Here is a 27,949-nt window from a genome sequence, read left to right on the forward strand (position 1 = left end):
TTTCATACCAGAATTATAATTTTTTTTTTTTTTTCAAAATATTTATTTTATCACTTCATTTTTTTTTTATCCCATAGTTTCAGGTTCTTATTTACTGCGTTTTTTCTTGTTATAAATAAATATAGATTACGATATTGTAAAGCTTAGCAACTATGTCGAAACATGTGTGTTGTACTGGATGAATTCATATTTTCAAAATCATCCTTCATGGTGAGAAGAAGAAATTATTTTATTAGCTATGACGCCGAGTCTATTTAACGAAAATTCGGTCAGATCTTGCTTTCGTGATAATATGTGATCAATATCGTCGGATAATCTATCGATCCGGTAACGAATATCTTCTGGAGTCCCCGGCCTCGTTCGCGGGGCAGCTTCAAGTTTCCGGCGTTTCTCTTCTCTGTGGGATTCCCCGTGATCGGTACAAGCGTGATTCCCCGCCGTACTTCGTCTATAGACTTGGAATAATTGTCTAAGGAACGATTCCGGCGATGTAAATCCCCGCAGATTATCCAAGGGAGTCCGAGATAGATAAAAGGAAACGCTATCGCGTACTTTTGGAACGCCAGCGACTGCATCTATGATTCCTAACGCCAACTCTTTGCGTGACGCGCTCGTTACGTGTGCAAGACTTTCCAATGCTTCCTCTCTACTCCGTGGATTTGAATCTTCCAACAGTGAACAGTAAAGATTCGACAATGCTTCTTCCGTCTTCGAGCCGCTTTTTTCAAAATTCTCTGTTGATTCCTTCAGGTAATTCGACACGCGAACTCGCAGACATGGAGCTATTTGAGGGACCAGAGACGTGAGTGTTGATAGTATCTATGAAAGTAAGATCAAAGGAAGAAAAAACATCATTTAATTTTCCAATTTTCATCTATTATTAACAAGTTTCGTTGATTCGTTTGAAATGGATTATTGTACAATATTTTTCTTGAAAAAAAAGTCTTTCAAACAGGAAAGTTAATTGAAATTTTCTTCTCACTTACAGCGCAGTGATCTTTGTCGCGATCTTGGAGTATTAGTGTAGCCTCAAAGAGAACAGCAGTCAGCTGAGTGATAATATGCAAATGTATACCGTGAAACTCGTCCATTGATTTCCCCAGGAAGTTCCATATTTCAATTAGAGTTCTGACAATTTCTTCATTTTGGTATTGACCGAAAGTTCCGACAATAGCCAACTGATTTACCTGTTTTTACGAAAAATTATTCAATACAGAACGTCAACAATTCCTACAAAATACGAAATTTTTTACAGATGTTTACTGCATCTGCACATTTATAAAGGAATCAGTCTAAATGTTTTTTTTTTTTTTTAATCCGTTTATTTATTGAAAACTAAAGAGTGGCTGAGAGAATAAGTTAAATTAAAAACTCACAAGACGAGACCAGTTCGCAACGGAGGGTTGCTTGTGAAGGGTTTCCCAAGTCGTGGCAATACTTTCAACTTCCAGCGAAGTCAACTCGTACAAAAACATTTTATCGCTTTGGGAAATACAACGTCTTAAAGGTTTCCAAAAACGGGCCTTATTTGTCTCGAATTTGTCGATTAGACGATTTTTCGTTTCACACGGCGATTGGACGTAAAGTCGAAATATCAGATTCTCCAACATCACAGCCTCAAGAGAGGTGTTTCGGTTTTTTAAATGTTCATATACAGACAACAAGTACGTAAGGTGGTTGTAGCACAGGTCTGAAGACGCGTACCTGAATGATATAAAATTAAAGAAACATGTTAAAAGCGGAAGTGCTGTAATTTTTAAACTATGAGTGGAATTTAAAGACCTGACAACTTTTTGGATTTCGTGTAATTTTTTTTTTTATAAAATATGGATGAGTTTCAAAAAACTAGAAAAGTTACTGGTGGTAAGGTTTGGTGTATCATATCCGATAGTGAAAATACGAAGAAGTACGTGATAAACAGTGAGATTCAAAAAGATCTCTAATTCAAGAGAAACATACACCCTGTAGACATACTGACTTTTCAACGAAACACCAAACGTCCGCGGCCATTAGAGAACACCATAGATTTCCACCCAAAAGATTCTTCAAGAGGAGAATTTCGAGGGATGCAAAATCTTCGTCTCTCGTCGAAGCTACCAGGCCGCAGATCGCGATCAAGGTAGCATCGTAAAGCGGCAGATTTCCCAAATAAAGTTCCCCCGCAAAAAGTTCTTCTTGTACTTAAAAATAAAGAAGAAAAGAAGCATATGAATTTATAGTTTTAATTCATTGAATTCGACCCAAATCCCATGGAAAAATGGTGAAAAGGTAATAATATCTATGCATCTAATATTTAATTTCATTCTCATCTTTTTCCTATTTATTAACGCCGTCAAACATGCTGGATACAATTCTAACTTCTGATATGACTCGTTCTTTTTGCAATACGGCTGTTTTTGTGCCAAAACTTCAACAACGCCAAAGACGAACAGTCTCGGTAGTACAAATAACGTCGATACATCATTTGACGCATTAATATGATACTTACGAAGGTTGACATTTGTAAAAGCTACTTCCAAAATATCGTGTGGTGACTTCCGCCATAAGCGTTCTGATTCGCTAGAACTTGCAATCAGTTTATTCACTACGTTTACTGTTAAAAAATAATATCCAATATCATCCGCGGTGCCGTTCGATTGGTACGTGAAAAGAGCCTGCAAAGATTAATTACAGATATGTACAACGCATGTTGTAAAAATTTCGTAAAAAAAATATAAATATATATATATACGTACAATAGACATGATACGACAATAAATTTGACAGAATATCGATTGATCACAAACCTGCTTAAGTTCCGAGTCGGTGATAACGGTGTCTAATAATTGATCTATACTTGATGTAAAATTAGCCTCAATAGAGTCGACAATTTCAAGTTGAATGTCCAGCATTTTTAGACAGGATCGCGAATACCTGTTCGATAAGAGAGTGAGCAGAAAAAGTGAAAGGCAGCCTTGAAGCATACGTAATGAAAATATGTAACTCTTAGTATGAACAGTAAAAATATTAATTCTGAATGTATAATGAAAACAGAACGACTGACCAAATTCAACTATAATATTAGATATTTGAACGGTTTGCATTGTTCCAATGTTTATATTCATATAATTTTCCTATATATTCAGCAATGTAAGTAACAAGAATTATAATATCAACCTATGAAGTTGAACAAGCAGTCGAAGCACGGCTGAGGCAGCAACGTTTCCCAAATATCCTGAATAATAACCGCACAGTTTGTGCAAAATTTTCAATAAGAGTTTATGCAACCTTATCGATCGCTCGACGTATCCTTGGTCAGCTTCCTACGCAGGCATAAATATTTGTCGCAATAAAAGTCATCACTAATTCATTTACAATTCTAGAAATAAAAAAAAGGTTTCTCCCAACATGCGTGAATTTTGTGTATTTTTTTTTTTAGTGCTCATACATCGCTCGGTGATAAAATTTTTCCATGTAGAGATATTCCATTTGCGAAACCTTTTTCACACCTCCTTAATTTTGTATATCATTGAATTTGCCTACTTCTACTATCGTTCGAACAGACGAAGAAACCACATCTGCGAGTGAAGCCAAGTGTGGAGCTACACAAGGCGGTGAAAATGTCTTCAAGTCCTTGCAATAAATTACCGCGATTTTAGTAAATCCCTTCCAACATTCTACCATACTTTTCGTATCCAATCCGTCGATCAGCAAGCAGATATCGCCCGATACGCTGACAGCTGCCGAAAAGAACGATAAGAAATGTAAAATAAAATACCAGCGATACTCGAACTGTTTTGTGTCTCATTGCAGTAACCGCAAGTGTTTACGAAAGCTACACAATAACAATGCTCACCTTTAGCTAGTGCTGATAATTCAGATTTGGCATCGTTATCAAATACGATTGCACGTTCTAGAATGTGACAAAATAATTTTTGAACCTCGTTAGTTTTTCGAAACAGCGTCGTCAACCTTTCGTTAACCTTTTCGAAAAAAACTCCGTACGCTTCTTCGCTGTTGAAAAATCGGCTCGTTAAACATACATGAATTAGCAATAAAATATCACTGTTCCAATCGTTTTCGACTATAATTGCTAATTTTTGCGATTCGAGGTACGAGAAAAACGTTTGAATGGAAAAAAAAAAAAAAAAATTCACCCACACTGACCTTGTTTTGCAATGTTCGAAGGACCGTTTTATTACATCGACAACATTTTCCAAAACCGCTCGTACTTGTAGAGCAGGTAATTTTCCAAGCTTGCATAGTTGGACGAGACACTGAGTCCAACATTCCATCAAATCCTCACAGCATTCCAATTTTTCTCTAACATCATCCAGGACATCGAATGTCGCTGATGCTACCAGTCCGTCTACCTCGTCGACGGTCTGTAAATCGATCGTTTCATTTCTTTCCCTCAACAATAAATCACATTCAAGTATAGATATATACTATATAAGAATGCTTTCCCGCGGTAGGAATTTCGCTAATCTTTATAGCACGCTGTTATCGGAAAACAATTATTATTAAAAGATTTATATTTTATGTATAGTGCAATAAATATTCAGTCACTGAGAAAGGCTGTGTTGTTGACTACCATTATTGTGTACTTTAATTTCTCTACAATTACATCAAAATATATACATTGAAATTATCGGAAAAAACATTAGCCACAAATGCTCGTTGGCGTATGTAAATTACCTCGAAGAATAATCGTCGCGCTACAGGAGTTGCATCGTCTAAAATTGTCTCGCCTAGTAAATTTGGTGAGCAAATTGCCATACATGGTCCCAACAATGTCCTGATGGCCGTCAACTGAACTCGGCGATCAGTTTCTCTAAGAAAATCGTGGATCGTGCTTTAAGGATCAACATATCGTAGACATATTCAAGCTCGGCAGCACTGGCTGACTAATCTGGTGTGATTCCTGAATTGGATAAATGAATATACCGGAAAATGAATGGACGCTCAAGTTCACTGGCATTTCTAGGAATAAGATTTTTACATTTTCCTGGATTATACAATCACTGATTAACAATCTCTAATTTTAGAAAAGAAAACACGAAATGTAAGGTCTGGACAATTGCCTGGTATTTTGGGTTTTTCTCATGACTGATCTCTCATGAACTCATTTAAGATAAGATATCTCGTACGGTTCCAGAACCGAGTTTATAATATATGTTTTTTCCTTATTCGGAAGGCCAGAGGTGTAATCAGAAGCGAGTACGTCAGCACTTGCCGTTATCGAACATAGTTTAGAAATATATTCATGCGATACATAACAAAGGATATTTTAAGCCTTGGCAGAAGTGCTTGGAAATTACGTTCATCAACGGAAAAGCAGCCGTCGGACGTCTGTGATAACGATCCTAAGCGTTGGCTGCCCATTGTGCTTTGTCTGAAAAAATATGCAAGCAATTCATGTGGTATGAATACGGATAGAGTAAAGATTGCGATATCGTAGAAAAAAACGCGACAGATCATTAGAAATATTAAATTTACCACGAAAACCACATTTCCTCATTTGCGATGAGAAGAAAGAGGAAAAACATTCGCAAACTAATTAAAAAGTCAGATTATTACACTGTGTAAATATGTCAATGATATGCATATACGTATATTATAGATAAAAAATACCATAATTACCTCTCGGACAAGAGATATTTGTTTCGTCTATCGTAAAAAGGTTGCCGTCAGCTCATTATTAGTTTTTAATGTTCCTGTGCTGATAGCAGCTGATAATCAATATCGATATTGCATTATAAAGCCTAATCGATTTTTCCATGAAGGTGTAAGTGAAATTGAACAAAAAAAAAATTTCTCTACAAAAGTCAAACAATACTATACAAGGATTGTTTGTTTTTTTATAAGATATGAAATCATTATTTCAATCGTAAAAAAGAAGGGCGTAGCTATGCGCAATTCTTTTATCGCAGTTCGTACAATTAAGGTATGAAACGAAGTTCTCAGCAGCTGCAGTTGAACAGCAGTCCCCATTTCTCTCTCGACCTTTGCTCTTTTGATCTAATTTTGCCGAAGTCGTTCACCTTACCCTCCCGTGTACAGTCGCTACTTTTAGCTCTGCAACTCGAGCGAACGAATACGCGAAACCAGTTTCTTCGGATTATTATTCATTATTTTTTATTATTAGTACCAACGTTCCGTCCATTGCAAGATCTTGAATTCCAGTTTAGCGTATGACTGTATTAGTCAAGACGCGTGTACCACAATCAGTATATCCGGAATCGTCAAATTGAAGCACCGAGTTGATCGGTACAACGACGGTACTGTCAAGACCGTTCAAAGGTACAGAGAAAGACGAACAGTTGCCACGCAAATTTTCTCATCATATTCTATCAAGAGTTCTTTTAAGTATTTCTTAGTAAGAATAGGAAAATTTAGTATTCTCTATAACATTATTGATTACAAAAAATAGAACAATGATCGCCAGTTTTCATGGATACTGTCCGATATATTTTGCAGGTTCTTTAGTAGAAGAGGAAATATAACGGGAGATATAATATCAGGCTAACTTAACTGATAGCTTATCGACTACTCATACGGAATCCAAGAAAACTGAAGATCACTGTTCCGACTGGATAAATTGAACGAGTTCTACTGGTTGTTTCATCAATAGAATCAACGTGTAATGTCAGTAGCATTTACTTGTAGGATAAAAATGATAAAAGTAAACAGAAGGTTCAACGAACCGAATAAGATGATTGATTTTTCCAGTAAATGATATGGAAAGGAAATAATTTACGATATGATAAACGCGTCTGTAGAGTGAAAACGGTGTTTAACCTTGGGCAGAAGTTTACGTTGAGGAAAGATCGGGATCGAAGATACATGAGTTGTTTCACGGGTTGGCCTCTGTTTAATTAGAAGTGCCAGCCCACACTATACATACAGAGGTACTAACTACACTTGGATGACTGTGCAATCTGATAGAGAAACACCTACAGTGCGAATACGTGCAGATCAAAGTAACGTCTCAGTTACAGCCTACCACACGTTTATCACATATGCACGCGGCCACGAAGATAATCCATTAAGAAAAGTCGTTCCCTGCGGTTAATGATCGGTTAACAATTGGTAGATGAGATGTTTGGAAGATCTAAACCCCTCGCGTTAGTGAATCTAGATAAGCATTGCCAATTAAAGTAAGTTTGTAATTGGCAGACTTGATTCCCATCGAGGAAACGAAGTGAAGGTATAAGTTTTCAGGCTTCCGAGTTGTGGGTTGCATTATAAGGTAAAATTGTTCCTCCACAAAGTTTTGGCGGAAGAGTGGATGGGAAGGGTGGTTGTAAGGAAGGGAGCGGAGAGGAGAGGAGGAGAAACAGGGCAAGGAGGGTATACGGAATAGCTGGAGCGATTTGAATGATCGGTGAGCGATGCCATGGTAACTATGGACAACAAGCTGTCAGATGATAGGTAAAGTTTTGATCAATAACAGGTGACTACTAGAGTTGAGTCGAGTTCGGGTATTGTTGTAGCCGCCGTATAGTACTGGCACTCGTGTTCCTCCTTCGTCTAAATCATACTATTGGCAACGATGTACGATATACTACACGCCGAGCACCAAAGTATTAGTAGTGATGGTAACAGCAGTCCTTGTCCTACCCCTTCTTCGCCACCTTCTCCTCGGTGAGGAGGAAGGCGATGGTGAGGTTTGAACCTGAGGAGGGCGGCAGAAAAGCGGGGTGGTTTACAGAAGGGTTGCTGGTCGCATTCAGTCAGTCGGCGTGTGCCAGTGGCCCAGGACGACTCCGGGTCGACCCGACCTGCCCGCCGAACAAACCGCGTGTCCCACAACCGCCTGGAGGAGGTACGTGGACCGTGCGATTCGATGATTCATGAAACGCGGGGACAGCAACGAGTCAGGGAATTGAGCGTTATATAATTACGGCCGCGCTGCTCTGCAGAGGTAAAGTCGCCAAAGAGTTCCAGTCTCATTCTACGTCTCGTATAACATGATTTCACCCCATGATAAGCCACGATATTGCGGTTTGGTGGCGCCGTTTTTCCTTTTGCGGCGTTGTTCTTTCGATACCGTACAAATTTTTCATTTCGATTAATTAAATCTCCTCATCGTCATCACTTTAACGCAGTATTTGCACTGATTTCTTCATCATTTAATTGCTAGTATGGGAAGACATCTTTTGATTTACTAATTTTAGCGTAGAAGTACGACGATTGTCCAGCTTTGCGTGTAAAATGGGCCCCATGTACAATGAAGTGGGATTTAAAAAAATGTTCGTAACGCTTGAAATGTAAGACGAAAAAAAAATTGCGTTTTCGAAATTGGTCTAACGTTATTCCACCCTTAAGGAGCCCATTTTGCCCGCTGTTTCCTTATATAACCGCCCTAAAGGCCCTGATCAGTGAAAAAGCACAACATGATCCTTCCTAGCTGGTACCGCACGCGAACCTCGAATAAAAAATCAGAGATAGAACTGCGACTGTTCTGTTTCGCAGGTAACGACGGTCGGCGAATTTTTATAGCTCAAAAATACAGGTATAGATATACAATATAGATCAGCAATCCGGAGGTATAAACGAGGTAGTCAATCATTACGCGGATTGTAAAACTGCGTCAATTTTCGTCTGTGATAATATCGAGAGTCTTAACAACCCCACGCTAACCAATCCAAGTACAGTGCGAAACGAGTCACACCAGCTGCAACCCTATATGAGTTCAGTCAACTTGGTACGATATTCATTAATGCATGCACAACAGACCGCGGTAGGGTAAGAAAAATCGAAGACCATGATATATAATTGCGAGTGAAGTGTCCTAACGACAGTTCAAATAAAAGGCTCTGATTAAGCAGCACCATCACGACTAATCGTAAAATGTAGACATGTAAAGCATCGTCTGTAAAGATGGATTGGGATGGATTTTACTAAAATTAGGAAACCGATCGTGATCTTGCTCCTCGTCTGGGCAGTAGTTTCTAGGGAGTCGATAATGACCATCTTATACCAATCCTAGAATGTCGAACCTACGACGTCCTCCTGGTCCAGTGCGTCAGTTGTCGCTGCAGCAGCCTCCGCGACGTCAACAAGTGCGACGTCAGCGATCGGCGGAGGAGGACAACAAGCCACTGCAGGTGTTCGCGAATCCGATACGAAATCGGCTTCAGTGTCAAGATGGAAAGGTGGACCCGGGCCGTCCGAAGGTGCGAGTTGCGTGGGACGACAACAATCAGGATTCGGTGGAGAACGATGTGGCGGTTATCGCGAGGCAGATACCGGGGAAGCTGAGACCGCCAACGGCCAGGACGAAGGTCACGACTCGTCCAGCGATTAGCGAAAAAGCCTCGATCCTGTACTCGAGACAAGAATTGGCCGAGAGGTTACGCCTCGCGTGGAAACAGCGCGAGGAGAACAGAGCAAACATTGATATATTCCTCGCCCAAAACGCCGTCGAGTCAAACTGCGACTCCAGACCATCGTCCTGCGCCGCTTCGGCACCATCTTCGGGAATCAGAAGACGAGAGACGGTCACCGAGCCGCGGACCAACAGGATAAGCTCCAGAGTGACGCCGAGCAGCGAAACAACGTCTTGCACATCCGTAACGATGACGACACCTGAAAAAGCGTACCACCAAGGAGAAAACATCGCTACAAGTTTGAAACCATCATTGAATGCGATGCAGGAATCGGAGAACGGAATCATCGCCGTGACAAAGGTACCGACGGACGCTCTAATGGAGAAACTTGAAATATCCACGGAAAGGGCATCTGATCAAGGTTTGATTCGTGTTCAACCCGCTCCTAATTCAGGCACCATTGACGCAGTTGCGATTTTTGAGGACATTGAAGAGGGCAGGGTCAGTATTCCAGATGATGATAAATTAGGACCGAGTCGAGAACCGCTGCAGCAGGATCGAGATGAGCATCAGGACGTGGTGGAGGGTGAGTCGAGACCCAATGGAAACGTGACAGTGGATGACGTGCCATCTTCTTCTACTTCAATTCCAAAAAAGAGGGACCAGGATGGCGGTGGCGTCAAGGAGTCGTTAGCGACATCGTCGACGATGAGCGCGAAGGCTAAGCGAGCAAATTTTTCAAACAATTCGCTTCACTCGCAAAGAGTTTCAACGAGCGGATCAGCAACGGTAACTCCTGGGCAAAGTACAACAGAGCGACGGGAAAGGATCCAAGTCCCAACTCAGATTACCAGGGAGCATAATTACGGTTCTAGTGGTGTGATTTCAATGGTGGAAACGGGTCGAATGCGGCGAACAAATTCGGCACCACCGGTCCAGCATCGTCGACAATCGTCCGGAGCTCATAGCGCAGGAGCAGGTGGTCGAACCCAAGTCAGCATAGTAATCGACGCGCCGTCAATCGGGCCGTCGTCGTCTTCGTCGTCGCAGGAAACCAAGCCGGAATTGGGGGCAGCGAGCGAAGCGCTGGTAAAAGGATCACCGTCAATTTCCAATCGGGCGATAAAATCAGCTCCGATAATAAAAAGGCGAGCGAAAAGCGGCAAGCGGCGATCGGGCGGAAGTGGCGGAGGTAGGATCAGCGACGGTGGCGAAGAAGAGGCCCAGAATTCGGACGGTAAGTCCCGACGTTCCGGTGGTCGGGGACGGCCCTCGCTCCAGACGAAGGTTCCCGACGTTGTCACGATGGTGTCCCTCGTCAGTTCGGCCGACAGCGACAGCGACATCGACCAGAATTCACCGAGGGACGACAAGCTCATTCACGAGCTCAGAAACAAGCTGCCAACCACGCCCATCATCAAGACCTCATCGACTGCCGGATGTACGTCAATGGCTTCGACGCTTCAGAGGAAACCCATCAAGTCAGGTAAAACACTTAAAGATAAAAGGAATTGTCAAAGTTCAGACTGACCTTTATGACGAATGATCGAAATTACGAATGGTTGGAAGCGTTCATCGCATTTGTGGAGGTTGTTAATGTTCAGAACTTCGAACGTTGGAAAAACTTTGACCCTTCGGAATTTCGACCAATCGGAATTTTGGCCCAATGATCTGTAACGGCCAGTCCGCACTTCGAAAATTCGGAACGTTGATATGCACTCAAAATCAACACTATATAATTGATGTGTTGCTGAACATTGGATACCAAAATTGATCCTTGCGATTTGGCGAGGTGTCGATTTAATAAGAAACACGCAAAGACGTTATTATATTGTTCACTTCCCATAATGGCAGAGGTGTGGCAAAGTGCCGGCGGTAATAATTGGCCGGAGTTAATTAGACCCTAGATGACGACACGCAACCACCGCATTCCACCTTCTTCTTCGTTGACACACAACCTCGCGTAATAATTATCATCCCTCTTGCGCCGTGTATACGTATAATCCACGTGCATACGTAAAATATTTGTAAAATACTCGTCACACTTATCTTACTTATCTTATCCATTACAGTTCATCATACACGCGCACAACTTTATCCGATCGTTCGAATCAGTAATTTTTTCTTTCCTCGATATCTCAGATATACGTACAAGTACAAACAACATGTCCACAAATATTAATTTCCAGCTTCGTTAAGACTTATAACGCCTCAACTTGACGGTCATTGCTATACTCTTCAGACTCGAACCTTGAAAGCGTGAATAACTTTTGCAGATTTATATTTATATTTATATTTGCATTCCAAACATGTATATATCAAGACTCGGGGTGTATTCGGAAGAAATCATCGACGGTATGATAAGTGGTGTGCAGTGAAAAGTTGTGGATCGAAACCGCCTCGATGAATGAATTATATAATAGGTACAGTTATTAACAGATTCCATCAACCTGTCGTCCCTGACCCAATTTTTAACAAACGTTTTGCAGAACCGTCAAACGCTAATAAACCGGTCACGAGATAAAAGTTTCCCGTACGTTATACCCGTCTATTGTATCCCTATAACAACTGCAGTGTGACGGGCACAACATGATGAGCAGAGCTTTTCCTTTTCATAAGAGGAAGAAAGGAGAAGAAAATTATCGCGAATAATTTCATGAGTGACTATAGCGACAACTGAATCAAGGGGGGCAAATTATTGAGGATGGAACGAAATTCGCGCTTAAATTCGTGCAACGAACTTGATACCGACTCACAATCAGTTCACTCTCCGCAATTTAACTACACGTACACACCTACCTGTATCTATAACAGCTTCAAGTTAATATTAAAATCGATGCGCGTAATAATTTTCACCCTGCGTCAATCAGGCACATCCATCAATGCCGGGGTGCAGTTCGTACAAGTGAAAGTTTCATTTGCAACCGAATTACGTGTAACATAGGAAGCAGATAAAACAAGGTACCATAGACGGATAAGGATATGGGGTGGGTGTATGTAAAAGGATTAAATACTTTCTTTGAAAACCTCGAAATGGTTGAAATCTTTTGAATCGTATTCGAGACTAAGCGGCGAGCTTCGTTATCGATGCGAAAATTTATCGCAATGTCGATTGCAGTTTAAAGCCAGGAGAAAATATAATCTTATCGCGTTACGCAGCTCGAGGTCTTACAAGTTCTACTTGAATACAAATTACGAATCAACGCATCACGCGATACACATCAATATTAAAGTGTTTAACCCTTTGAGCCATAGTGGTGAGTATTTTTACCACCTGTTTTATATCCATTTTTTATATATTCAGAGAAATTTTCAACGTATTTCTTTCAAGTTTTTTGATATTTCTCGTAGTATAATAATACGATTTTAATACTCGAGAGTAATTATTACGATATAATGTAAATTATTATCGTTAGAAACAAATTTATTGAAAATAATCGTGCAAATTGATGGTATAATTAATTTCCGAGAAAGTTACCCCTCTATACGTATACATGTTTTACATAAATTATAAGTTTTTGGGGTCGGTGATTACGAATCTGAGATCGGAATTTAAACTTAAAAATGGCGGATCCAATCTGGCGGACGAAAATTTCAAATTCGATCTAATCCGGATAAAAAAAACTCTGTCCAGGGGTTTTCGGGGTATCTGATTACGAATCAGATTTTCAAGATCTATTACGGTAAATCCAATTTTTTTGACCGGATTCGATCAAATTTGAAATTTTCGTCCGCCATATTGGATCCGCCATTTTGAATTTTTTAAATCTGATTTGAGATTCGTAATCAGCGTCCCCGAAAATCGTGGAATACTATCTTGTAGTAGTTGACTATAAATGATTTATAAAAGTTGACTCGGCACAATGATTCGTGATTCAAATGATTAATACACGTATAAGTATGTATACCTATACACAGTGGAGAATTTCACTTGCACTAAAGTTGAAACGATCCAAGTACGCGAGAAACAGCAAAGTTATAAGCTGTTGAAAAATAGATTTTTCGTGCAGCTTGAAAACTTTTTCAACTCGGTAAAAAGTTTCGTTATTAGTAGTAATTAGCATACACAAAACACGTGTCAAAAGTATATCGCATTGAAGCAGGTTTGTCAAACTGTTGCATCTTCTTCAAACAATTACTGCAGATAGCTTAGCACGTTAAGTTTTTAGTGTGATTTAATTGACAGATGTTTTTAATGCATAAAAATACTTGCTGGATTCTCTTTTTACCGGCAACGCCGGGCACACAGTAAGAAAATCATAAACAAGTACGAACCGACAGGTATTTCAGCTGTGATCGATCGGACGCAACAATTATATTATGAAAATAGATAACGCGTTTTCACGGATACACGAAACATATCTTATATTGTTGAAGGAATTGTCAGTTAATTTGATTTTATAGCAGAGCGTTCCTTCTTACTAAATGATGTATAACGAGTCCTTTCAGCATTTGTAGTTAATGGGATGCTCGACGTGCATGTTGCGTTGGATTTTGCCTATCGATCGATCCGTGATACCATCGCGATTCAATCCGCTAATGAATATCGATGAAACGCGAAATCGCAAAAATAAAATAGCAGTTTTATGAAAATAATCTAAAGTACGATTATCAATGTCCATAAGAGCAAAGCCAAAGATACTGCCGATAATATAATTTAACGCGGGATATTCCCAGAACGGTTTTCACGTTTCAAAACAACATCAATCGAACAAATCCGAACCTCTAAACCTAAAGGTGTTTAATTCATATTTTCCCCGGATGCAGTGTCCTTTCAACAGGAATCGTTCGACTTTGAAAGGGACGAAAATCCGAAGGATGAACGGAAATGGGGAGTGGTCGGAGTATTCGGACAGCAAAAATTTCCTGTCGTATGCCGAAGCGGAGGAAGTGCCCTTCCAACACCGGAAGAAGCGACGAGTTGGAAATCCGACGACGCTCCGTCGCTCTCGTCGACGACCGCGAGAAACGAGTTTACTGATCCAGAGGACGCTTTTATCGCCCCGGTAACCGATCGGGAGAAAAGATGCCTGGCTGTTCCGATCGGGGATCCGATTCGCGACAAGAAACGGAGGCTTCTGCGGACGAAAAGTACGCCGCCGCATCCCTGGTAAGCTTTTATTTCAAACATTAGGAGAGCAAAGATATTGTAATATTATAATTAAAAGCATTGAATAACCAACGGGAAAATTCTCTGCACATTTCACATGCGAAAGAAAAAAAAGAAGATTAGTAATTTACCGGATATGGTGACGAAACAGGTATGAGGTTTGAAGTTGCGAAAGCGCTTAATTCCGAATTATTTGTTGCTGGTGAAACTTGAAGTAAAGAAATCAAACTTTGAAGAAATAACAAAGTTTCGAATGGTCGGAAAACCGACGGCTCAAACTTCCGAAATGGAAGATTCCGCTGTTTAATAAACGTTTAAATGTTTCGTTACATCAAGTAAATACGATTTCCCTCGATAACACAAATTATTAACTCGACCACTACTTTGTCAGTGTGGAAAAAAAAAATGACATTTCTTTAGTTTGAAACAGTATTTTCTTTCGCCATACTTGATCGCAGTGTGCAGTTTTAATACCGTGATTTTACATCCTCTTAAACAATATATTATATCTGTTAGAAAATATTTATGGATCGAAGTACGTTGAATACTCGACGATTAAGGAGAGTAAACAAGAAAAGAAAAGAGACAAAAAAATAAAATAATATAAATAAAAACAGCAACAAAAAAAAAAAAGGGTGAAAAAATAGGGGGTGGTGCTGGGTCGAAACTGGCTCGTGGAAATCGTATGCAAATATTTCGGCGCCGAGGATCGAGGTGGTACAAGCGTATAATAAATCTGCGAAATAGAATAAGAATAAGGGATAAGGATAATTCCACGGCCTCGTTTATATTCATTCCATCGTTGTTTTAAAATCGCGAAGGTATCACGAAGTCGGCGATTCCCGGTCTTCTTGTTATACTACATACTCAGATCTGCATGATAGGTTCGATTCGTTCTGATTTACGAGGACCGCGAGCCAAAAATGGAACGCTTCACCGAGTCGTGTTACTTCTGCAGGTGAGTGTACGTATACATATATACATATATATGTATATACCCTCGACCATTCGCCAAGCGGAAGATAATATCTTCGAATTAAGTATAGCTGATATCCTTGTATAATATAACCGCGCGAGATTAAAATTAGTAACGTTAATGTAACGAAATATTGAAATTGAAATAATTGCTTTGAAAATTTAGAACGAGTTTAAAGGAGTTTAATTTTTCAAAATCTGTATACACTTTACTTTTCAAAAATAAATTACTCGATTTGGGACGATCAGACCAGTTGCGAAATAATGATTTCTGATCATTTTCGATGTACTATTATCCGATTATTTCAAATCAACTTTCAGATAAATTTTCGTTACATTTTGTCCCTACAAGCCTGTGTAGGATTACATAAAAAACTTTAGCTTTTCAATATGGGAATAACTATAATATTGATTAGGCAAACTTTGAAAAAGAATATTTCCTACATCGACAAAAACTTCGATTACAGATATTTTTTCCATTCCTACGTTTTCTTCTTCTTCTTTTTTTTTTTTTTTTCCTCATTACTCGCACAGTTTTTGACGGAGGTTTAACAAGTTACTTCTGAATTGTTTGCTCTTTTCGATGCCGATTACGTGGCGAGTTTAGTCAATCATTAATCACTCTACATAGGTACATCGTTAATCTCTAACGGACATGTATACGCGAGTATATATATACACATTTATTTACATATATATGTTGTTGGCATAACTGCTTTATCATTTTTCGCAATTATTTCTCATCGGCATCACAAATTATAGATAGGCGTATTACGGTGCGATCGAAAATCCCTCCAAAGTTAGTTACAACTTACATTCCCCAAAGACATACGGGAACAAAAGTGATCCAATTGATCGCGTGTATTATATATACATATAATTATACAACGAATGACAGGGAAAGTGACTTGGCGTAAAACCTGTCACAAAACTTTATAACTCAAGAGTTTTTAAACTCTATATTTTTCTCTTTTTACCTCATGCACTGCCATACTCACAATTTAATAATAATAATAATAATGGCAATCATACCGACGATGACGATGACGATGATGATGATGATGATGAATTTGTAAAACCATCGAGTCAATTAATATCTTGACCTATATTTTTCCATGACACATGATTTCTGTTAAACTTTAATTGATTCAACTTTCAACATATAACGCATTGTCGTGATGTAGGTGTTGATAAGAGAAAAAAATTCTGCACTTGACAGTCTGCAGTGAAAGAAATCGCTTTTATTTACTGTCAATCATACGGATTTTATATGTATGTACCTATAATGCACTTGAGGTGAAATGATCGAAGCTAAGCGCTACGCAACATGAATAATAAATGCATGTGTGTGTGTGTGTCTAAACACGTACTCGTGTCTGAGAGCGGAAAGATGGGGCAGGTGTATTTCTACAGAGATATTGTAAAAGAACGACAATGATTATTCAGTTTCGTAAGTGGAACTGGGACAATCGATTAAATACATTCCGTAGCTCCGGTTAATCCCGGTGTATTTAGCCTACGTATATACATAACGTATACATGTTCATATGCATATATAGATGGAATTATGAAAAGCATGATGAGAGGTGAAAATAATGATCGGCAGCGATTTTTATTATTCTCTTATTTTCCGCTTTCAGTGCTGCCGACGAGAGACTTTTGAATTCTCCGGTTACACCTGCCGCAGAAAATTCGACTTTGAGAACAGTTAGAGATCAAGATGTTGCAATTGACAAGACGACCGCTTTTTCAGCCGCGAGTAACGAACTTCCGGTGCCTAAGGTGAGTTTCGATGGAAATTTATTTTCGTGAAAACTGTGTGTTTATTTGATAAGACTGTCATTCGAGAAAAAGAATAATATGTAAAAATGAATCTCAGTTAAAAAGTAGACCGTTTCCATTTTCGAATTATCATTGGAAAATAATTTTTTTCCACAAACTAGACCCCAAAAAAAGATATTTCAAAATTCTTTGAGTCAAAAATCACTTGGCTATTTTTCTTCCTTTTTCTTCAAAAATTGAAGTGACCTTAAAATCGTGGATGTTTCTTCCCGATAATCGTCTATGAGGTAAATTTAAACGATAAAAAATAAACGCTGAAGGGTGGCTGAAAACCAATGTTGAAGTACGCATAAAAAATGTCAGTGATAAAGTTATACATGTCTACATATTGCTTATTTGGTGGGTAATTCTCGGAATGTGATTAATTGACGATATTCGTGTAATTTTTTTTCATTCCAATTACGATATCAGACCGATGCAAAGAGCGAGATACTCGGATTGGACCCGGAACCGGAAACCCCTACGTCTTCCTCTGAGCCGCAATTTCAAACGAGAAAAGAACGCGAATGCTGGCATCTGTACAGAAGGATGTGCGATAAAGGGGTCTACGTATCGTTCGACACTGTTCTCAGGTTCGCAGTAATCAAATTTATACCAAATAAACAATTGCATTCTTATCGCGACAAAAAGCGCAAATTGAATTCCCAATACGTTTGTAAAAAAATAGTATGCTGTGTAACAAAGAGCGTAAGTTTGCAATATGAGTCGTTGGTGAAGTCGAAGACGAATATTGCAAATACGCGAGGCGAAAAGACCGTCGCCTGCTTGTTGCACACGATTCTTTGTATAATAAGAGTACGTTAGGCGTTTTTTCGCGAAGCACGAAATTGAGGTTAGGGTCGCGTAATGTCAGATTTTTGTTTGCGTCAGCGCATGCGCGCATTGCAGAAACTACCACTTTCAACTCCTGGGACTTAAAAGTGGTTTTTTCGGTACTTCGCGCGTGCGAATTCCCTGTCATAGAAACGGGCACTTTGTGTACGGAAAACATGTCTGAAAAAAATAAATATGCTCGCGTTAAGTAATAAAAATGTCCTGCTCGCTGTACTGTATTAAGAGGATGTATAAAACGATAGATAAGATAGGCCTCGACGAGTTCGCGAGTCAGACATACTTTTACTTATAATGTGTTTTACATTCGACGTGCCGATTGCCTACAATTAGCGCATCCGTCAAAATGACAGGCTGGTCAAAATATTATCGAAAATACAAAAATTATGTCAAGCTGAGAACCGATCGTCAAGTTACCCGAGGTGTAAATTTTTATTGCAATAACGTCCCCTTCGTTTCGCTGAACAGATTTTCAATAACTTTCGGTTCTACCTCTATTTATAAAATTTTTTAAGCGGACAATATATATTTATCTTTAAACACGTTCTTTTACTTGTAATTCCAAGTGTCCCAGTTATTTATCTGTAGATGCATCCGAAGGCTGAAACTGTTTTAGTCGAATTCAATTCAACGAATATCAGTTGCACCTTGTGAACTGAACATTATTATTTCGTCAGTTTATTCTTCCTTTGGTTCGATAATTTTTCGAACAGACTGTATACTCGATATCAGCTTGAGCCTGAATGCATACTTTGTATGTTACAGAGGAATGCTGACACCAACAGAATACCGATTACGGCAAAAGGAAGCATCGCCGTCTGATTGCTGACGTGGCCAGCGTAGGACCAAAGAGTTTTACCCCTATGGATTTCATATGGGAAAATGGCCAACGAAAACAAAGAGCGATATAAAAATTACCAGACGAATTCACTGACAAGAATAATAAAAATAATACACGTACCAACGTAGATGTACCGACACGTAAGATTTTCAATTTGTCAAGAGAATTAAAAACAAAACATACATATATAATATAATTGCAGTATTAATCAGAAATTATTTTTTTTCACATAAAGCTAACAATTGAAAGTATCTTTGTACGCAAGATCGATGCGGTGGATTGATGATTTCGCGATTTTTCTTATACTTTAATTTTTGTTTTACGTACGACGTGTTTGTTTCGACAATGCGTATAAATTAATACGAATTCACGCAGTAGAACCGTGCGATTTCACTTCTTATATCATCAATCGCTTTAACATAGATATATAAATTACCTATGTATACGTTGAAAAATTCTCGAGCGTGGTAAAACTCGTTGGGTGCGTTGGAAGTGGATAATTCGAAGATGAAAAGAGATCGAGGTAATAAAAAAAAAAAAAAATCCAATTGAAAATTAGCGGTAACGAGCTTTGGTTTAAAACTGCCTATTTTTAGAACGTACATACCTAGATATGTACATATGTATGTACATACATACGCAACACTGTAGAAGTGTAGAGACTGTTGTTACTAATATATTATATTATTATATAATATAGATGTGGTAGCTGTATAACAATTTGCCAAGAATTTATTCATTCATTTAAAAGAAAGAAAGAAAAACTGAGAATGAAATTCTATAATACCCGAATCTAGTATTATACTGTATATTATACGTGTCTTTGCTGTTATTATTATTATTATTATTATTATTTGTATAAAGATTTTTACCACTCGACTCATTTTGTAATTGAAGTATCGCCTTGCTCAATAAAACAGTTGACTCGTTGTTACAATACGATTTTTAATCCCCATCAGTATACTGATTGTTACGAATTTACTGCGATGTTATCCCGAAAATAAATCTCAGCCGAAGAACATTGGGTTCGCTGCTTAATTGATTGTATTTAATGTCGAGCTCAATGTTTTCAGCATTGATACCAGCATTACCAAATTATTCAGTATGAATTTCAAATTTACAAAGAATCATTTCTGATAATTTGGGAATGAAAGATGAAAGTAAGAAAATGTTTTAATACCGATACCATCTGTTGGTAAGTCTAAAAATTAGCAAACAACAACTGTAATACCGGTAGTCGATACGACTGTAAAATCCTGCATTATCGACGATCAAAGATGAGGAATTCAGAAATTACCAACAGAAAACGGTTATTGTTTAGATATTTTGTACTCAGAATTTTAATGCGGTTTACGCTAGGTTTATGCATGTTGATAAACGCTGCGAATGGAAGGGCGGAGAAAGAAGAGGGGGGTGATCGTGAGTGTTGGTTTAGTTTTAAGAAAAACGTAATAAACTTAAATGTCAGAATCCGAGATATGTCTTAAATTCATTGCAATGGCACGATGACACGTGCTGAGGTGTATTCGTCATGTTTTTTTGCTGCTTTCACATCGAATCAATCATGTCAAATTTGGGAAAATATGGAAATAAAGTCCAAGTCGACTACAAAGCTCGCCTCGAACACAAATTGTATCTGGTAAGTGTCGTTTCTTTCGTTTCAGAAGCATTTCTACATTTATGCATCAGTATTTATACATTTCGAGATTGAAAACAACGATCAGCTAGCTGTTATTTTGGAAAAGCGACATCACGATTTATCGTATTGCGCGCTAATATTTAACCATTCCAAAGTGAAAATATACGAATAAAAATAACGTACAAACTAATGACACACATATTTCGTCAACCGTTGATAATAAACCTACGAGTCATGACGTAATTGAGTTGTTTATTCAGATGTGGAAATGGGTGAATGCAAGGAAAAAAGAGCAGAAGGGAAAACGAGAAATTATGCAAGTTGCATTACACAAAAAAAAAATGATCGATTTATGTAAGATTTACATGTTTTTTTTTCCAGGCTCGAGAAAATCCAGAGCCGGTATTTGATATATCGGAATGTGCGCTGAAGAATGTTCCGTCTGGTATATATTCTCTGTGTAAAGTATTTAGGAAAAAAGTTCTATGGATGCAATGCAACAAGTTAAGTTCGCTGTCAGGAGGTGGTGCCTTAAGCGATCTATCCCTTCTCACAGTATTGGATCTACACGACAACTGCATTACTTTTTTACCGAGCGATATAGCTTACCTTACATCGCTCAAGGTAATCTAATGCAATTCGGAAAACGCGATTGCGACTCGCTCTACTAATTTATTGAAATGCAGATTCAGTCACCTTGGGAACATTTTTTTTTAAACTCTGATAATTCCAAGGATGCGTCTGAAATTTCAATCGAGCAAGCTTGATCAAAAACACGAGTTGCCACTGATAGTGAGTTACGATTATGAATTCCGGAGGTGTGAATGAAACCAAGTAAAATTATGGTTAAAAATTGTGCTAATCTATTAATTTATTGTTGGAACTTGTTTAGATCAAGCTTGATCAATTAAAGTGTTCAGGTACATAAAAGAAATCAGCGATGTGAATAGACATTCAAGCTTTCTAAAATATCGTTAATTGGAAAAACTTTGATAACATTTTTACCAACGAAGCGAATCCTAAAAAAACGTGATTCTTCTCAGTTAAAAATTTTTTTCTATTTAGAATTACAGTTTCTTCGTGCAATAAAAATAACATCTCAAACATAGGCTTTTTTCTAGCATTATTACAAAATCAATGTATTAAAGTAAACGCCTGCGATTCTACAAATTTCGTGAAAACCAAGTTATCTTTGTAAAAACCTTCAATTTGTTTGATCTAGCCAACCATCGTCAGTTGCCAATAACAATAATAAATGACAGAAATAACTTTCCCAAAACCCTATATCTTTATGAGTGACATAAACGTTTTTTTATTATGTGAGTAATAAATTTTGTATGTACTCAATTTATCAAAAGTAATTCATAGTGGTTCTTTCAATGAGACATCGATAATGTCACTAACAAATGTGGATACTCCATAACCGTACAGTACGAATGTAAATTGTTGATTATTTTTTTGCTTGCAGGAACTGTATCTACAAAATAATACGATCAGGAAGTTACCAATTGAAATACTCAATCTAACAAATTTATCAGTTCTGAATGTCGCTCAAAATAACTTGAAATATTTACCGGAACCAATGGGAGAGCTACGCCGGCTCACCGTGCTTGACATAAGCCATAACAAACACCTCGATAAGCTACCAAAATCACTAGGTTACTCACAGTTGTTATCAGAGATAAAAATTGAAGGACTGAAACTTTCTTACCCACCACAGGACGTAATATCTGGTGGCGTTGTTGTGATAGTTGCTTTTCTGGCTAAGGAATCTGGAGTTGAATACACCCCGGAAAATTGTATCCAAACAACAAACACCAGTCGAAACTCAAGCTCTGAAAATAGACAAATGAGCTATCAGAATGTAGACAATGATATTCAGGTTCAACTTATTGATATTTTTCATCGATGGATCTATGTTGTAACCACTGCACCGCCATAGTTAATCATTTTATAATTTTCCATTTTTAGGCGACGTTAATGAAGTTAGAAAAAAACAAGGCATGTTTTTACGTTGTTCGTAAGCTTCATTTATTTTTCATTGCAACATTATCCTCATAGCTGAACGCACATTGTAGGTTCCAAATTATTGCTCACTATTCATACATAATTAATATTTACTCATAACTACCTATTTCAATTTTCATATTTTATACATATTCGGTAACCCAAGGTAAATTTTTGAAAATAGTCGTTGAAGAAATGTAAGAACGTTATCATTCGTGAAAATTTTACTTTACCAGTTTAAATGATCAATTCATTTGCTATTCATTCCTTCATTGCACACTTTTTGTTTCTCTTTGGATGTAGTAATGTGAGCGTTTTGTTTTCTCAGCACTTTCAATTTGGGTGCCGAAATTAGCTTGATGTGTAGCACAAATTTACTCTACTAACAATATGTATTTAATTCAGGAACACCGACAACACGCGCTTTTAGAAGTGGAGAAAAATATTCGCGAGCAACAAAAATATGAGCACGAATTGCAGTCCTCAATAAAAGCTCACAGAGAAAAGGTGAGAAAAACTTGTTGAAATCCAATTTCCATTTTATTTAATACTACGAATTCAAAGCTACTGGAGGATTTGGCGTTGCAACAAACACAGTTGGAGCAAGAAATCGAAAAGGTTCAACAGGAAAGAGACAATGATCGGGCACGCTTGCTATCTTATATCTATAATGGTAAAGCACTGGTTATTGACGACTGTAATATAAAAAAAAATTTTTTTAGATAAAAACTCATACTCCAATGATATTTCAGCTGAAAAAGAAGCTGACAATGTGATCAAGGAATTCCTGCATCATAGCGAAGAAGAGAGACAGAGCCAGGCAGAACTTTTGGAGAAAGAAAAACTCGAGGAAGTTCAATTGCTGGCGGCAAGTCATTCGGCACAATTCAATTTGCGTACAAAAGACACCCTCAGTAAGTTAGAAGATTTTTGTACAACAATACTGATACATTTTGACATGAAATAAAATTCCTATATATTATTTTTTCAGGCGCTATGGAAGAGTTGCTGGGACAGGAACTGCTAACTGAACAAAAACTTGAAGAGTATACCAAATTCCGTGATTATACCGCCCAATCTTTACTGGGCTTGTAAGCATTGAAAAGAAAAACTGATTATCTTCAGACTATTTAATTTCACGAGACTATTAATTTCTAAATTTCATTACAGAGAAGTCAGAAACAATGATCACTTAACGCAGATAGTACAAGATCAAGAAAGAACAAGGCAAGATTTAGTAATCAGTCTGCGTAAAGATGAAGCACTACAAAAGGCTGCTGTCACTGCGTTACTTGAACGCAGTGATACACGCTCCTGGAGTATCGTGCAACAAGTTAATCTTGTTCAAGCGCAGCTTGCGAATCTCACCGCCATTGAGTTGGAAAAACGAAAATTAGAAACAAACCAGCAGATCGTAAGAAATTCAATTACTGCAATCATCCGTGAAAATTTATCTAGATTATTGCAACTCCTATGACATACAAAAGCAAATATCCAATTAATCATATTTGAAACTTTCTCTTTCAGAATGATATCGCTGACAAAAGGGTGACCTTGAGTATCATTCTTATGGACTTGTTACAGCAGCAGGAAAATCGGAGACAACAGCTAATAGAAACCATTAATCAAATTGCGCAACAGCAACATACAGATGTGAGTAATATATTTAATATCTTCTTCCACATTTGAAACTTTTCAAGTTTTGAGCATAGATTTGTGCGGTAATTGTGGTATCGAGCAAAAATAACTGAACATTTACGTTTTTACTATTAAAGAGTTCAAGAAGAGGCAGCCAATTCTGGCTAATGCAATACCAATCACTCATGGAAACCAGGCCTCAAGGCTTACTGGAGACACTGGAGCCAATGTTAGTCAGACATTTAGCTATTGCAGGAGTGATGCATTGTCTCCCATTTTTGAGTACAATACAGTCATTTTTGCCACATATTACTCATGAGGATCTAATAGAGGTGAGGACATGAAATTATCAAAGAAAATGGAAAACTATGAATCGAAATCAACTTCAAAAACTGAATAATTTGGCAATTGTTTTTTCACAGGTTGGAATCAAGAGCGCAAATGATCGAACAGCAATCATATTAGCTACAGAAAATTATCTAGCAGAGAAAAAGCTGCATGCTAGCGAGCATTTACACGAGATACCATCTGTCGTACCGTCTGCTCCAGAAGACGAAGTTGGCACAAGTTCTAAGATGGATAAAAACGAAGATTCACAGGGCATAAATTCCACGGAATGTGTTATCTGCCTCGACATGGCTGTGAGTTTCATAATATTCAGTTTCAAAATTGAAAATTTAACATGTTTCCTTGTAATGCGACAACCTGTTTCATTGCATATTTCAGTGTCAAGTTATTTTCCTTCCCTGCGGACACATGTGCTGTTGCACAGAATGTGCGAATAAAGTAGCAACGGAGTGTCCAATGTGTCGCAGTGTTGTTGAGCGTAGAATACGAGTTTTAACAACATGATCACAGCGATATGTTCTACAAAACTTGCACAGCATTTGAAGAATGTTTTAATTAGTCAGACGATTTGGTGAACTGCAAAGTGTGAAAGAAAACAATGCCATACCCCTGTTTTGTATTATGAAGACATAAAAGTTGGTTTGTAAAAATATTCTATCTTTTATTTTAAAATATCTATTGTGTTATGGTTGATGCAAGTAGATCCTTGGATAAAATTTTCATACTTGCATCACTATACAGACTAGACTTAATGTGCGAAGCTCAAGAGAACATGATGTTTCCAAGAAAATCATTGCATATTTATCCAGTATTTAAAAATAGTGTGAACATCTCAGAAAGCCAATGATAAAAATGCTTGGATAATGTCTTGTTATTTCTACAGCTTTCTTTGTGTACTGAAATAGAGACAGAATTGAATGTGCAAGACAAACAATTTTTATTATAAAAACCATTGATATTTTTCATGGTGATGTATATTTCATTCTCAAGTTAAGTATCAAAATATTGGACAAGTTTCAACCAAAATCTATGATTCAAGTTGATGAGCACTTATCGAAAATGCAAATCATAAATATCTATGTATAATATTTATATACATTTGATATAGAATTTTTAATGTCTATTTGCTTATAAATTTTTCTATCAAAAGTACATTTCTCAAAGAACGATATTAGAGAATTTAAATGTCCTTAAAGGTTTCTAAACTACTGTTAAAATATGAATAGTAAAGCCAAGTATGAATACAATTACTAATGCAGGATATGAAAATGATCCGAAATTATTCTAAACTACGAGTAATGGTAAATTTTTGCTAAATAACATTTAAGTGGTACTACTCGTTAAGAATGCCTAACTATTGGAAGGCGATGCTATATATATATATACATCGCAGTTAATTCAGATGAAAAATTCTTTGATTACTAGAAATAATTAGAATTCGTTCAATTTTAATAAACAGCGCTGATCAAGAAAGGACGGCTTGAGTAGTCAATAATTTTATGCTAGTCTTTCTTTGCCTGTTTTGTAAACATAAAGTGCCATATATACACATACAATTAATTCTTACATATAAGATATTATTGCGATGTGTTTACCTATGTAAAGTAAGTAAACGGAACTGAGATATAAGCTAGGCATAAGATATAACTTTATAATATAGTGAAGGAGAAAACACAAAGTAAACCAATATTACAGAGCGAAATATGGATTCGATAGGCATGTCTCTAATTGATTAGACTCGCTACTATTGTTAAACAGAATACTAAACACTGTTCGTAGTGAAATGAAAAATTCCATTAATTTAGCATAGAATGTTCGAATTGTAGTCATTTCCTATACCGCACATTCTGCACTTGATTTAAAAATCCACATAGAAAGAACATTGCTAATCTTTCTTATTCTCATACGGAGTTTTAGAACAAGCGGAGTAAATGTTTTTTAACCCTATAGTCTATACCTACCATTACTGTAAGCTCGCAAGATTGTTCAATTATTGATCTAATGATATTGAATGAAAAAAAAAAAGAAAACTACATATATATGTATATATATATTACTATGTATATTATTATGTACCCATTGAGATACACACTTTTACGAACGATTTCTGCATAAATATTATGTAATCTATTTACTCTCACACCAATATTGTCTTATATACAATTAATAAAATTTTTTGAGACTGTTTGCATATTGTTCGTCATACAATTCAATGCCACAAACTATTGAATTCGTGATACAATTCAAAAAAGCGGAAGCCTGGTGACTCACCAAAACTTTGTCAGAATAGTATGCAACCCTTCCATCACACGACCCACTTGTACAAAATGTATTGCAGTAATGATTTTGTAAAAGCACAGGTGTCACATTAACGATTCATGATAATGTCAATTTGGAAAAGGAGAAAGTAATAAAACATAAGTAGATACTTCGAGGGGAAAAATAATAATAATAATCAGGATTTGAGTGAAAAAAAAAATATTCTTATATTATTCAATATAAATTGTGGTTTACACACAGCCTATACATATACTTAAGTTAAAAATCCGATGTATTAAATAGTGTGTGAATGTAAAAAATGCAAAAAAAAGTAGAAGCTACTCAGCGTCTTCGCAAACGATTTCTTCCACTTCTTCGTCATCTTTCTTCTGTTGTTTTCTCTTTGTAGTCGCATCCTTTTTTTCCTTTTGTGACTTTTTGAAATTTTCCAATGCCTCTTGGAGCGGTTCAAGAAATTGGTCAAACTCAATTTCTTCAATAGCTTGAATAACGTCAGTACCACTGATAGTTTTTCTTTTTCCTTTTTTAGCGATTGTATTGGCAGTTGACGTAATGTACAATATAAAAATCGAAGCAGCTTTTGCGACCGCCGCTCGTGCTTCTTTGCCAATATTGACTCCGTCCGGCAGAGATTCCTTAATTATTCTTGTTACAACAGCATTAGGGAGATTCAAGTCTTCTAATCTCTCAGCCATCTATTGAGGTGAAGCATTATTCGTTAATTCGCGAAGAGAGAATTTCAAAATTATATTGTCGTGAAATATTAAAACAGGTTTTACAATGGCAGAAAAGTCGTCGAAAAAAGTGAGAGAAATTTTGAGGTTATAAAAACTACGATACCGAGAATTTAGACAACGTGATGAGAAAAATTGATGCACTTACCTTTAGCTTTTACGATTGAATGATTTTCAACGGAAGGTAAATAAAAAGTAGAATATCAGCAAGTGGTGACGTTTCAATTGAGTTTTACTTCGTTTTCGCCGATATTTCAATCAGATTTTACAAGTAATTATTGTATCACCGAGGGACGCGACTGTGAATTTGAAAATCAAATATAAACATGTCGTGTATTCGCTCCATAAACTTCATTCGCGGTAGGGTGATGTTTTTTTTTTTTTTTTTTT

At 37.4% G+C, this 27,949-nt stretch overlaps 4 protein-coding genes across 7 annotated transcripts; 2 read left to right on the top strand and 2 right to left on the bottom strand.

The window, feature by feature from the left end:
* Window positions 1–43: 43 nt before the first annotated feature.
* LOC124213417 (FIGNL1-interacting regulator of recombination and mitosis) lies at window positions 44–22,402 on the bottom strand. Its single transcript, XM_069133982.1, has 13 exons — window positions 22,264–22,402; window positions 5,269–5,374; window positions 4,678–4,824; window positions 4,147–4,364; window positions 3,836–3,993; window positions 3,523–3,719; window positions 3,157–3,302; window positions 2,787–2,913; window positions 2,489–2,654; window positions 1,979–2,180; window positions 1,377–1,704; window positions 987–1,187; window positions 44–819 (listed from the first exon to the last, which is right to left on the bottom strand). The coding sequence occupies exons 2-13, from the start codon at window positions 5,362–5,364 to the stop codon at window positions 199–201; spliced, it is 2,607 nt and encodes an 868-aa protein (XP_068990083.1). The 5' UTR covers window positions 5,365–5,374; window positions 22,264–22,402; the 3' UTR covers window positions 44–198.
* Window positions 8,976–19,515, top strand: LOC124211198 (uncharacterized). The gene is made up of 5 exons (XM_046610013.1): window positions 8,976–10,800; window positions 14,082–14,424; window positions 17,040–17,181; window positions 17,653–17,813; window positions 18,838–19,515. The coding sequence occupies exons 1-5, from the start codon at window positions 8,976–8,978 to the stop codon at window positions 18,899–18,901; spliced, it is 2,535 nt and encodes an 844-aa protein (XP_046465969.1). The 3' UTR covers window positions 18,902–19,515.
* Window positions 20,299–26,642, top strand: LOC124213418 (E3 ubiquitin-protein ligase LRSAM1). Of its 4 annotated transcripts, none has more exons than XM_046614759.2 (13): window positions 20,299–20,552; window positions 20,934–21,176; window positions 22,021–22,434; window positions 22,524–22,568; window positions 22,965–23,066; window positions 23,124–23,232; window positions 23,312–23,473; window positions 23,551–23,650; window positions 23,730–23,973; window positions 24,087–24,212; window positions 24,335–24,529; window positions 24,620–24,838; window positions 24,924–26,642. In XM_046614759.2, the coding sequence occupies exons 1-13, from the start codon at window positions 20,445–20,447 to the stop codon at window positions 25,047–25,049; spliced, it is 2,193 nt and encodes a 730-aa protein (XP_046470715.1). In that variant the 5' UTR covers window positions 20,299–20,444; the 3' UTR covers window positions 25,050–26,642. The 4 variants fall into 4 exon arrangements, with proteins under 4 accessions (XP_046470715.1, XP_046470716.1, XP_046470717.1 ...); XM_046614760.2 differs by having other exon boundaries at window positions 20,300–20,552; window positions 22,524–22,553; XM_046614761.2 differs by lacking the exon at window positions 22,524–22,568 and having other exon boundaries at window positions 20,300–20,552.
* On the bottom strand, window positions 25,868–27,925 carry Chrac-14 (DNA polymerase epsilon subunit 3 Chrac-14). The gene is made up of 2 exons (XM_046614770.2): window positions 27,708–27,925; window positions 25,868–27,520 (listed from the first exon to the last, which is right to left on the bottom strand). The coding sequence occupies exon 2, from the start codon at window positions 27,518–27,520 to the stop codon at window positions 27,143–27,145; it is 378 nt and encodes a 125-aa protein (XP_046470726.1). The 5' UTR covers window positions 27,708–27,925; the 3' UTR covers window positions 25,868–27,142.
* Window positions 27,926–27,949: the final 24 nt, after the last annotated feature.

This window comes from Neodiprion pinetum, chromosome 2 (genome assembly GCF_021155775.2).
Source record: "Neodiprion pinetum isolate iyNeoPine1 chromosome 2, iyNeoPine1.2, whole genome shotgun sequence".
Classification (NCBI taxonomy): Eukaryota; Metazoa; Arthropoda; class Insecta; order Hymenoptera; family Diprionidae; genus Neodiprion; species Neodiprion pinetum.